The 13,654-nt window shown below is 36.4% G+C and overlaps 1 protein-coding gene across 1 annotated transcript in view; it reads left to right on the forward strand.

Moving 5' to 3' along the window:
• Nucleotides 1-6,051: 6,051 nt before the first annotated feature.
• agap3 (ArfGAP with GTPase domain, ankyrin repeat and PH domain 3) overlaps nt 6,052-13,654 on the forward strand; it is a 193,486-nt gene continuing 185,883 nt past the window's right edge. The window contains exon 1 of the mRNA XM_038305821.1: nt 6,052-6,883. Coding sequence (XP_038161749.1) covers nt 6,514-6,883 — 370 coding nt within the window. The 5' untranslated portion in view covers nt 6,052-6,513. The remainder of the gene's footprint in view (nt 6,884-13,654) is intronic.

The raw sequence follows: 13,654 nt of genomic DNA on the forward strand, positions 1-13,654 counted from the left end.
AAATACATTTGTCACCTTTCTTATTGATGCATATAATGTATACATGTAGAAAAAAACTTACATGTCATGTATGTATTGCATGCATGAGAAATATTTTACTCAACAAAACTCTTTTGATGTAAGTCTGTTACTGACTTTAACAGAATTAATTCAGCAAATATTCAAAACTTTAATTTTTATAGTGCAACATTGACAGTAACATTCCATAGGATTTAGTTTTACTCAGTATTTGCACCTGAAACTTGGAATCTTTTAGCCTGGACAAGTACACCAACATCCGGCAGCATATCCTGAGCAGCAGCCAATTTTAGACTCCCATTTAAATGCTTATGTGTGAGCTTTGAGCACAGCTTTGTTTTATTTACTGCATATTCATTAGTGAGAAAATTTCCTCACAAAGGTAGGCAGTCCCAAACATTGACACATTTTTTTGCAGCCAGTGCTATCAATTGAGGATATCCTAAAAAAAAAAAAGGAGAAAAATCCCATTTGGTCTTCTTGTCTCACATATCCAGCAGTTTTTTATGAACTCCTTGCACTGTTGCACTGTGGTGTATACTGCTGTACATTTTCGTTGTCTTCTCCTGAATGACACATCTGCATTTATGTCATTACAGTCCTTTGTAACACTCTAGCTAAATGTTTAAGTTGAACAATTGGCAGGAAGACCCCTATTCCAGTAATTCTTAATTCATGCAACAGGTTGTTGCATCTTTATTTTCTTTTTTAGAGGTCAACAATATTTTAAGGGCTGAATCAACTAACTGGATTAATTGTGATTATTATTATTATTTTTTAATATGCATCAATTAATTTAGTTAAATAATTAATCGGTAACTGGAGTATTGACACTCTAAAACTTCCCTTTAGCTGAGAAAGAACCCCTATTAGAGGGGTAATTATACTAAAATTGAAAAAATCTATATTAATATTTTGCATTTAGGATAAAAAAAGACCAAAATGTTTTCTACTGTCAATATGCTCTATCCAGGACTCCTCAAGTGGAAAGGTTTAAGTTTCTCCTGGTTTACTTCTGCAAAAGATCTTCTTTAATGAAGCTTCAGATATCTGATTATTAATCAAAAAGATAAACGACAGATTAACAGATTAGAAAAATATGCAACAAACAAATATGCTTAAATATTTATATATATATATATATATATATATATATATATATATATATATATATATATATATATATATATATATATATATATATATATATATATATATTTATATATGCTGATATATATATATATATATATATATATATATATATATATATAAAATATATATATATATATATATAAAATATATATATATATATATATATATATATGTATATATATATATAAATATATATATATATATATATATATATATATATATATATATATATTTATATATATATATATATATATATATATATATATATATATATATATATATATATATATATATATTTATATATGCTGATATATATATATATATATATATATATAATATATATATATATATATATATATGTATATATATATATATATATATATATATATATACACACACACACCGGTATATACATGTATAGATGATTTATACACATTTGAGCAGATACAGCAGAAACACATTCAAATATGTAAGTTCGGGTATTCTGGTACTTATTTTCAAGTGCAGAGCGGACATCCAGACTTGTAATAACTGCAGGGGTATAAAGTTAATGAGCAGCAAAGTAAAGAGCACTGAAAGCGGCTTAGCAAGAGGTTTAGATCAGTCTGGAGTAGTTTGACAATGTAGGCCTACAGGAAAAATATAACAGATGTAATGTTTGCCCTAAGAATTTAGGAAAATGTATTTTAAGACGATACATCAAACATATTGAGACAGTGAGGTGTATGTGTTCAGATTTAAGACTCATAGGTTAAAAGCAGGGCTATAGGGTTACATCAGGGATCTGCTCCAAGCCCTTCCATTTGTGATATTGTCATTGAGAAGATAAGGCATGATGATATGTGGACTACATCTTTGGCTGATGACATTATAATATGTGGATGGATCACAGAAGCAGGAGAACCGAAAGACGTGGTCAGAAAGACATGGTCATTAGAAGGAAAACAGAATAAATGTGTGTAAATAAGGTGATGCAGTCAGAAAGGTGAGGCTACAGCAGAAAAAGCAATGCTGGAAATATTCAATTACCGGTGCATAGCCATCCAATATAGTAAAAGATGGAAAACAGACACAGAGATGAGGATGAAGGCAGGTTTGAATGGATGGAGGCGAGCATCAGGAGTAGTGTGTGACAGAAGCAAAATTCTAAAAGGAAGTAGTAAGCCATCCTATGATGTATGGTGAAATAACAGTAATAGTGCCACTGTCTAAAAGAGACCGAGTGGAAGTCTGGAAAAGTTAAACTTGTTGAGATATACCTTCGAACTTTAAGAGCATAGAAACGGAGGATAAGAAGATGTTAAATATATCAGAAGAAGATGATAAGCTTCTTCCTTTAAGAAGCAGCTAAAAGAAGCAGGTATACATTGTTGAAAAAAACTGTATTATAAATTTAAAGTGCAGTCTTGCCTTTTTTTCAAACAGAATATTGTCTTTGCAATAAGATGACCAGTTTTTTTGTCTATTTACCAGGTAGAAATAAAGTTCCCACCCATGATATAGCAAATGTATGGGGGTGGAAACGAAACACAAATATTGGCCATCACATCGTTATGCAACAGAAATCTAAACTATAAGCATTGAAATATGTCTGCATATGTTTATTTGCCCAAAAAAGTAACTTAAATTCACTTGTTGATTTAGTTTTGGCAGAAACACATATTTGTTTGCATAAAACATGACATTAATAATGATAATTCAGCATAAGTGGAATAGTGTAAATAAAAGGCTTGGAAATATAAAGATGTTTGTAATAAGTATTCCAAAATGGCAAAATAAAGGAAGAAGTTTCTTATTTGGCCAACAGATGGTGGCAGAAGGCTGAGATTAAAAGTGCCAACAGAAAGCACTGTGCAGTAAAATGTGTTTGGATTTCACATTGATGTGGTCTATTATGTTTAGTGTTTCCAGAAATTACTGGAAATTACTGAATAATTAGTTTTAGTATCTTGCTTTAAAGCATCAAATCTGTCCTGAGAATTGGAGCCTAATTATTATGCTCACCCACAACAAAGCAGCCTGTTGCCTTAAACAGCATAGCTCATTATGGACATAATAAGCCATGATCCTAATCTTTAAGGCAGTGGCTTCATCTTGTGACTGAATATGTAGCTGTTTAGACACATTGCTGCTGCAGCAGCAAAGGACGATCCTTATCGTATTGCAGCTGCTATGTAAACTGCTTTATCATCTATCTCTGCAGTCACACACAACAGGTTTTTATTGCATAACAACGTATAGATTTAAATACATACAAAAAGCATTAACATTTAGTTTGCTTGCATCTCAAAGAAACCAAATTAGCAAGTATGTGGAAATATCAATAAATAATGTTTAGAATCTGTAAAAATTGCTAAGCTTTGTTTTTTTTTTTATGTATGCATTCAATGAAAGACCTTGACTGCCTAAAGCAAAATTAATTATGTTAACGAAAGCACCATCTGAATTTTAAGATATTCGAAAAAAAAAAAACTCTAATACGACTCCATTATTAATATATGAAAGGAGCTTCAATATCGGGGGTTCTGAAAGCTGAGAACCATAAAAATATTTTATTACACTGTCTTTGGGTAACTGTAATTTTTTAGGCTCTCTTTGTATTAAGTTTTGCATTCTTCTTTGAATAGTTCATGCAGTTAAATTGTTATAGATTTTTTGGTTGCTGCTTTTGCAGTGCTTCTTTCAATTTTTCCATCAAGAACTGATTAGTGTGACCACACTGCTGCAACGGGAACAGATTATGACTGACAGTGACAGTCATCTGGCCTTTAGCAGCTGCTGCATTCAAGCCATGGGGGCAGTCTGGCCCTCCCTTAAAAAAAAAAAAAAAAAATCTGATAAAAGCCAATTCGAATTTCATTCTTTACTGGCAGTGAGCATACAGGGATATTTGATGGGTTATGCATAGCCATTATATGTGATATGGTTTTTAATCTTCAGCTGTTGGGTCCCTCTTGCTCCTAAATGCAGCTGGGAGCATATTTGTTTGTTGAATATGCACCCGTTGTGCCAACTTTCATAAAATGATACTGGCTTTTATTCAAGGCTTTTGCTGTGGAATATGAGCTTGAAATCTGCATTTGCTGTAATCTCTTAAAACTGAGATTGTTTTGCATGTTGAGAGGCGCCGTAGCTGCAGTGCATCCAGAAAGCATCTGCAAACCTTGAACCTTTTCACATTTTGTCACTTTACAAAAACAAACTTGATAATATCTCATTTGGACTTTATGTGCTACAAGAAAACACATTAGTATTTAATTGCAAGATGGAGAGAAAATAACACATTGTTTTAGCACCCCTTTAAAAAAAAACCCACAAAAACAAAACACAATAGCATAAAAAACAGGCGTGACATTCATTTCTATCAATTTTAATGCATCTTTACTCTGATACCCCGAAATGTAGCCTTGTGCAGCCAAGTATGAACACCGTTTCTCAGAGAGCGTAAAGGGGCACAACTGGTCAGCATATCCAAGTGTGAGAGTAGTCTAGTCAAAGCCCAGATCCAAATCCAAACAGGAATATGTAGTGAAACTCGATCCTGATATCTATTTTGACTGCACTTGTAGTATGTGGCAAAGAACCTGCAACATTTCCTTTTACTGACATGCAAAGCTTGCAGACGTACCCCAGAATACTTACAACTGTAATTGCAATTCAAGGTGTTTTCTACAACCTGTGGCAGAATACAAACGTATGCCACCGTTTTTCCAGTTAAGTGAACCATGTATGCTGTTCCTGTCAGTCCACAATCATTACGTATTTCTTATTGATCATGTTGAAAATGCAAGTTACCCAAGATCCAAAATAATTTGCTGAGAAAATAATGCAACCGCTTTTGGCATTTACTTAATATTATTTAGTTACTTTAACACAATTTTTTATGTCCTACCCTGCTAACATAAAACAACTGTGCTAAGGTAACTAAATATGACTATACGGAAGAAGATTAGGGCCACTGGAAAAAAAGATAACTGTTTTTTATATATTATTTCTGTTTCATATGGGAAACAAAATCAGAATTCTGACTTAAATCTCAGAATTCTGACATTTTTTTTTCAGAATTCTGATTTTAATCCCAGAATGTTGGATCTTAATGTAGATGGGCACCTTGGAGGAAGAATTGTTGGAGCACTCAGCTTCACTGACAAAGATGTGAGTTGTTTTAAGAGGGCCAGTGACACATTGGTGGAAAATGGCGGAATTAGGTGACTTTTTACATGCCCGATGAGTCCCTGGTGATGCCATGTCATTAATGGAAGGGCAGAAGGTGATTAAAACAAGAGAGCTAGTTTAGTCTCTAAAACACGCTACGGCTTGATGTTAACATGTTTGTTAGCTGTCAGAATTGAGTCAGAATTCTGAGAATAAAGTCAGAATTCTGAGCAAAACAGTCAGAATTCTGAGATTAAAGTCAGAATTTTGAGGAAAACAGTCAGAATTCTGAGGAAAATAGAATTCTGAGGAAAATAGTCAGAATTCTGAGATTAAAGTCAGAATTCTGAGATTAAAGTCAGAATTTGGAGGGAAAAAGTCAGAATTCTGATTTTTTTCCCCCACATATTATACTGAAATAAAATTTTAAAATTACTTAACTTTAAACAAAAAAAATTTTCAGTGGTATGATTAAGTAAACACCAAAAACTACTGCATTATTTTTTTAGTGTTGAGCACAACTGAGACACAAATACCACATTTCATTTATGTTTTGCACTGACATCGAATCTGTAATAATCTTGTCCATTTTCTATCATGCAGTATAGCCAGTAGGATCTTTGCGCGTTGTGATTTTGTCCTTCCAACAAAATCCATCCCACCCTCCCCCCACCCCATGCACAATTACGTGATGGGTGACGTTTCACCATGCGGAGGAGGGCTCTGGGCTGGGACCACTCTGACCAGCTAGAACTCAACACTATTTCATTTCAGTGCTGAAACAACGGCGTTGAACGCGGGTGGAGCAGGGCGCCGCAGAAGCCCATTGTCTCCTTCAAACAGGGCAGCTACGGAAAACCATTTGACCAAATGAGCGGTGTGGGAGGGGTGTCCGAGTGGTAGGCACTGCGGGGTTTGTAAAGACACAGAGAAAAAGGAGGGGGTGGGGGGGCTGGATAGATCAGAGCAACAACGGAACATGAACCTCAGTCAAGTTGTGATACAATGAGCCTCGTTTTGTTGCAGTTGGAGACAAACTATTGATGCTTCTGCGTCGATCGCTTTCCAGACCGCCGCATCGCGCGAACTTCTTTTGTTCGCATCGCCTCAGACTCACTTTCTCGCCTCCACATCTGTGCTGTCGCTGAAGAAGAGTTAGCCGCTCCATTAAAAAAACAACAAACAGTAATGAATTTCCAGTCGAGCGTCCCAGTGTCCGGTATCTCGCAGCAATCTCAGCCGGCCATGCCCACTCCAGGGACGGTCCCGGCGCCCGTTCCTGTCCCAGTCCCCCAGTCCATCCCGTCCCAGTTCGGATCCGGATCGTCTGCAAGCTCCGGGGCTGGTCAGTTCGGTTCGGGGACTGTCTCGGGCCAGGCTTCACAGTCCGGCCCGACCGGCTCGCAGTTTGTTTTGTCCAACTCAGCGGCCATCAGAGCAGAGATCCACCGGTTCGAGTCGGTCCACCCGAACATCTACGCGATCTACGACCTGATCGAGCGCATCGACGACCTGGCTCTGCAGAACCAGATCAGGGAGCATGTCATCTCTATCGAAGGTAAGTCATTGCATAGCCTTTCATTCATTCAAACCAAGGGATGTTATTTTATTCAGGGTTAGGGGTGGTGGTCGGGGTATTTCCTCCCAATTATTCCCACTTGGTTACATTGTCATAGGCAGAGCCCCCCGTGTCAACACTCACACTTGGAGGATGGGGGCGTAGTCGATCTAGCTGGGATCAAACAGCAGCCATGCACTGCAGTGGGAACAATAACAGAGCTCAGCTGCACTCACATGAGCCACTGAGCAATCAGCCCCTAGAAATGAGCTCTGCTGTCTAATGGGATCTGCTTTTGTTCTGACACTGACCTGTAATGAGAGACATATACTTCATGTAATAGTGGTGGACGCTGCTAAGCTATCCATCCATCCATCCATCCATCCATCCATCCATCCATCCATCCATCCATCCATCCATCCATCCATCCATCCATCCATCCATCCATCCATCTATCCATCTATCTATCTATCTATCTATCTATCTATCTATCTATCTATCTATCTATCTATCTATCTATCTATCTATCTATCTATCTATCTATCTATCTATCTATCTATCTATCTATCTATCCTTTGTAAGTTATAGTACATTGCATATTTATGTCCTTTACCGTTGTTGTAAATTCCATTAATGTTTCAGATTACAATGAATCCATGTTTTTTTTTTTTATCATAAAGATGCAACATATTGTCTCCTACACTCCCCTGGAGTTTAGCGTCCACAAAAAAACAAAACGACTAAAAACAATAGACCAAAACACTCTTTAGAAGTAATTTAGGAAAGTTGGGGTCCAATGATCTGGCCAAAGATGTTCAGCTGTGTAGTACATGTATTGATGAAATTACAATATCATATTACGCCACAATTTCCATAGAAAGACTCTTTTTCAATTAAGAGAATGTGATGATATCGATTTAATTTATTATGCGTTTTGCCTCAGTTGTGGCTGGTGTTTTTGGTTTTCCCTCTCTTGCTCTTCTTTTTCAACAGTCCATACAACAAAACAAAAGACAATGTGCGAAAAAACGCTTTAAGGTATAGGTTAAGACAAGAAAAAAACAAAACACATTGCCAGTATGTTAAAGCTTGCATGTGCAACAAATATAAGACAGAAGGCAGGTTGTGATAGTAATGTGTGTTAAAGTGGTTATGATGCAGTCTGAGAGGCCACCCTACACTGTGGAGAGCAACAGCATTATGTCAGCTAAAGATGATGTGTTGCCACATGTAGGCATCTTAAATTATAGTAGCAGTTGTCCTTTTTGTCACCCTGCCTGTCATCCAGCTCTTTATACAATCACTGGCTTTGAGTGTGTCGTTAGTCCAAACTAGGCTGATATAGGGTTTAGAAGAGCACTGCCGTCACTCAGAAATGATTTCATTTCTTTTTACTTCTTAACCCCATTGAATTTACTGATATCCATTTTAAAATGAGCAGTTGGAAGAATAAACCAATATATCTAATTATAAACAGTTAACCGGCGATGCATAATGGAAAATATAAATACCTTTAAAGCATTTTAAAGTCTAATTATTTTTCAGGGAGCACATTAGGCTTTTTGTTTCTGTTGTTCCTTAATAGCCTTAAATAGTGTAACGTATGGAGACATCTGCTGCATAATCTATAACTGTTTTTATTTGAAATATGAACCAATTAAAAAAAACGTCACTAATTAGTAGAAATCACTATGAACTGATGATGTTGTATTCTATTTAATTCAATTCAAAAATACCTTATATATCCCAAAAGGAAATGTTTCAACTCATATGTTTTTTTTTTCAGCAGGTTGTTGTAGATGTTTATAGCTGTAGGCATGAATGATCTTCTGTAGCTGTCTGTCTTGCACCGGATGTAGAGAAGCCTCTTTCTGAAGACACCGTTGTTGTTTAACAATCCTCTGAAGAGGATGTTTCAGGATGTTTGTCCATAACGTTCTTCACTTCATGAACAATTGTTCTTTGTGAAATAATCTCCAGAGGTTCTAGATGAGTTCCTAGAACATAGCTGGCCTTCTTAATTAGCTCTTTGAGCGTTTTATAGGCATTTGCTCTGATGTTGTTACCTCAGCAGATGATGGAGGAAGAGATCACACTCTCCATGACAAACATATAAAAAATATGCAGCATCTTGCTGAAAACACAGAAGGAACCAAGCCTCTTTAGGAAGTAGTCTACTCTGTCCCTTTTTTGTAGATTGCTTCACAATTGTGTCTCCAGTTGAGTTTGTTGTCAATTTGAACATCAACTTGTTCCTGTTTATTCTGAAATGAAACATTGTTTGCCTTGTTTTGTTCACATTAAGGATCAGATCATTGTTTCTTTGACGTGAAATAAAGCGCTTTGTCCATCTTTGATGCTCCCAATGATAAGTATCTGAGTGTTTTTGCAGATGACAGGACTCTGTCTGCTACTTGAAGTCAGAGGTGAACAGAGTAAAAAGAGACGGTGAGAGTACCGTCCCTTGTGGTGCTCCTGCACCTCTCATACACTACCTGAAATACAAGAAGAAGAAAAAAAAAACAGATATAAGACTATTTAAAAAATTTTTCATTTTATTTTTATGACTGTCGGATATTTAATCCGAGCACACATTTCACATTTTAGCTCGGTTTACATTATCAAACATATCTAGATGCCAGAGAGAAAAGTCTTTTCTTTTTTTTTTTGTAGAGAATTTGAGCATTCTTTGAAAGCTGAAGTGTGCATATTTTTGTTTTGTTCAGTTATTTTTAACCGTATGACCTGGATCCGATGTTTTCAATATCCCTCCATGAGCTTCTCACAATAATTTACTGAAATATTGGCCCCTTTCTCGTATTGGACCGGAGTCAGGTGTTGACCTGTTCGTTCACAACTTTTAAACCAAAAAACCCACAACATGATGCTTCTTTGCTTCAACATACTAAACATCCATCCAATTTCTGACTTGCTTAATTGCAAGTGGGGTCGCGAGGGGTGCTGGTGCCTATCTCCAGCTGTCTACGGGCGAGAGGCGGGGTACACCCTGGACAGGTCGCCAGTCCATCACAGGGCAACATAGAGACAAACAAGACAAACAATCATTCATTCACACCTAAGGGGACTGTAGAGAAGCCAATTAACATAACAGTCATGTTTTTGGACTGTGGGAGGAAGCCGGAGTAGCTGCAGTGAACCCATGCATGTTTAGGGAGAACATGCAAACTCCATGCAGAAAGACCCCAGGCCGGAATCGAACCCAGAACCTTCTTGCTGCAAGGCAGAAGTGCTACCCACACCTGCCTTGCAGTTTAGCCATACTAAACATATTGGATCGTATTCCCAGACTTTTAAGCTGGCAAATAGAACAATGCTCATTATGGCCAAAAACTTTCATTCTGCTTTTATCAAACAATTGGAAATGCCCCAAAACATGTAAACATCTTTCTCTAAGGGGCACATGCTAACTATGATAAAGCTTTTTATATCGTTTTGAAATAAACACTTCATTTGTCTGAGTGGGTACAAGACTGGATCCACTGTTTATAATGACACAATTTTACCAGCTTTAGACTGGTAAGAGGGAGTATTGCATTGTTTTGTGGTTGATATGCATATTTTGGCCTAAAATATGTCTCTTATTTGATTGGTGTGTCTCTGACATTTGGACATTTTACTAATGTATTAACTAGATTTATAGTTTTCTTCCTGACATCGCTTTACAATGATACCCAAAAAATCGGTAAACACTGATGTTTACACTTGCAGGTAGATTTAAGGTTTTACCTTGAAATCCATTCAGGTTTGTCTCCAGTTTCCTCAAATGGGAATGAATAAGTGAGAACCTTACAAACTATGTAAGATTAACCTTACTTATTCGGGTTTATCAACCGGGCTTTCTAGAATTCCTCAAAGACATTTTAACATTAGTGATTGTAAACTTTCCTAATGTAAAGAAAATTATAGACACTCTCTCTCATTTTTCTCAGATTGAACAAACTGAAAAATTTTTGATCATACTAAGTTACCAAAACAGATAAACAGTAGTAGGGATAGGGATGACAGAGGGATTGCCATTTTGCCTAATGACGTTTTATTGTTTACTTTTTTTTATGCTGTAGCCATCAAAGCATAACAGATTTAACTTATCACAACAATAATAGAAATTGTTTTTGAAGGTATGCCCTTAGCGGACGCATTCTTTAAGTTATAACACTTGCAGCAGAACATTGGAGTCTTATAGGAACAGAAATCATAACATTCATTATATAATGCAACCTGTTTAATATGTTAGGCATTTATGCTGCTCAGTATAACCGGGTAGTCTCAGACACAGAGAAATGACGACTAAAGGAGAATCTGTCCATGTGAATTATTCAATGAATTTAAGAGTTTTCTGGATGATTTTCTATCGCCTCTCAGGTGCTTTTTGTGAATTGGATGCATATTTTCTCTCACTGAAGGCACGCCTTTATTCTGTTTCTAGATGGGACAACACTGGACCTTTTATCTGTCTGCTGTGCTTTAAAAAAAAGGGTCATGTTATTCCCTCTCTCTTTATCTATTCTCTTTCTCTCTTGCAAAGGAGCACCATCCTGGCTTAATAACTAACAGCAAAGTGGATTGGAGTTTTTAGAAAGCCTTTACTATTTATGTTTGGTGAAACTTTGCTTTTGAGTGGAGTTGTTTCCCCTCAGGCGTGGGTTCAGCTCAGGAGTTGTGCTTTCTCATAACACATCCAAACTACTCATAGAAAACACCAAAGGCTCCTGATTTTCTAATTAAAGAACATTTCAATCACTTCCGCTTGAGTTTTAATTAATTTTATAGATGGTCTAACATTTTTGCCAAACATCCATTGATTATTGGCACAATTCTTGATAGATTCTGAGATGGACAAGTGACCCCATACCTTGACACTTCCACCTCTGTTCTTTAATGTTGGCTTGAGGTTATTTACTACAAAGCTGTAGTCTGTTTAGGATAAAACATTTCGTTTTACCAAATAGTTACATTTTATACTGAACTCCCTTGCTCTTCTTTAAGTCCTATGTCTATTTTCTTGGTGGTGAATTCTAGTCTGGCCTTCGTGTTTTTCTTTCACACCTCTCATGAAAATTAAGACCCTCAGTGTCTTATTTTGATTTTAGAACTTTTAGCATTTTCAAATGAACTGTAGCAGGAACAGCTGTAGGCTCCCTAATGTAATTTTACCATTTACAGAGACTACTTTTAGCATGTTGTAGTCTAACCTTGCCTGCAAGCTAAATTATCACAGTATGTGTGCATTTACAAACACATGAGGATTAGTGTTGTGGCTATGCCATTTTTTGGCCCTGATACTGATACCAGCCTGTGCAGTATTGGTCGATACTGATACCATACCAATACCATCTGTTTGAAATAAATTTGTGTGTGTAGTTATATGAAGAACTGCATACTACTTGGATGTAAAATAATTGCCATCATGACTTTGTTAAGATGCTGCCTACCTTGTGAAGCAGGAAAAAGACTAATGCGAAGGGAATTCAGTAGAACTTTTTATTGCCTACCTGGAATAGGTGACAATAGTTGAATAAACTTTTGGCTCTCAAAATGGTATGGGTGCACTAGTTGTTGGTAATCGCTGATACCGATACCAACATTTTAGTGCTGGATTGGGGCCCTGCCCGATACTGGTATCGGTATCGGTGCAACACTAATGAGAAGCCATCTTGTGCCACTCCAGTTTAAACAGTTTGAAAAAGATCCAAACTAGGATGGCCAGCAAATGATGCAGTATTATGGTTTATGGTGGAACATAAAGCTGTGACAAAAGCAAGAGCTGCTAAACCCAAAGCTGAACCAAAAAAAAAAAAAAAAAAAAACATGGCAGCAAAGGAGAGTCTACAATAGTTGCTGCTATGGTAACTGTTTAGCCAGAAACCTCGATTTAATCTTTGAAAGAGGAACAGCCAGAGCTTTGAACATATATGTTTTTTTGGTTTCTCATTTCGCCTTCTGCTATTTCGTTGGTTACCATAATTGGCTAAAATCAAGCTTGTTAGCTAGGCACTTGGTGTCATTTTGCCCCATCAGCTCAAAAGGTTTTAAAGAATGTTCGCCCTTTTCCAAAAAACATATTTGATGGGAGAATTCAGATTCTTTATGTGTAGCACTAAACCTTAATATTGCATAGTATTAACCTGGCTTGTCAGGTTACTTCCTGGGTATGTTCTAGGTTATTTTAAATTGGTAGACTTTTTTTCCCCGTGTAGTTAGCTGTCTGAGTTTATATTTTTTATGACCTCTTTAAATTCTTGACCCGATTCCTAAGCTTCTTCAGTCATTATTGTGAATGCCCCAGATGTTTTTTTCTTAGCATCTTACCATTTTTTTTTACTCCTAGAGGACCACACATAAAACCAATATAGGGTTTCATAACAGGGCAAACAATCTTCAAAATGTTACGCAACACTCACCTTATCAGTTGATATAGCCGTGTGTAATTTTAGCAGTTTTTGTGGGAACAAATATGGAAGAGACTTTTTTTTTTCCAGAAAGTACATTTTTGAAACCAGAAATGTTTTCTCCAGCTTTAGATGCGGTAGTCTTTTCTTAGGTTTAAGATATTTAATTACCGTATACTATGTAAAGAAACAGTGCTGTCCATATTGATTTCTAATATCTGTATGTCCAAATATGTTAGGATAAAACTAAGTGAATGACATTCAGGATTTTTGTGTCCCTTTGATAAATCTTTGGTGCAGCTGGATGAAAATCCAGCCTTTTATCACCTGAAACCAGATGAGTTTCTCTTATTGATTTCAA

Source organism: Cyprinodon tularosa, unplaced genomic scaffold (genome assembly GCF_016077235.1).
Source record: "Cyprinodon tularosa strain WSP-4 unplaced genomic scaffold, ASM1607723v1 ctg566, whole genome shotgun sequence".
In the NCBI taxonomy this organism is placed as follows: Eukaryota; Metazoa; Chordata; class Actinopteri; order Cyprinodontiformes; family Cyprinodontidae; genus Cyprinodon; species Cyprinodon tularosa.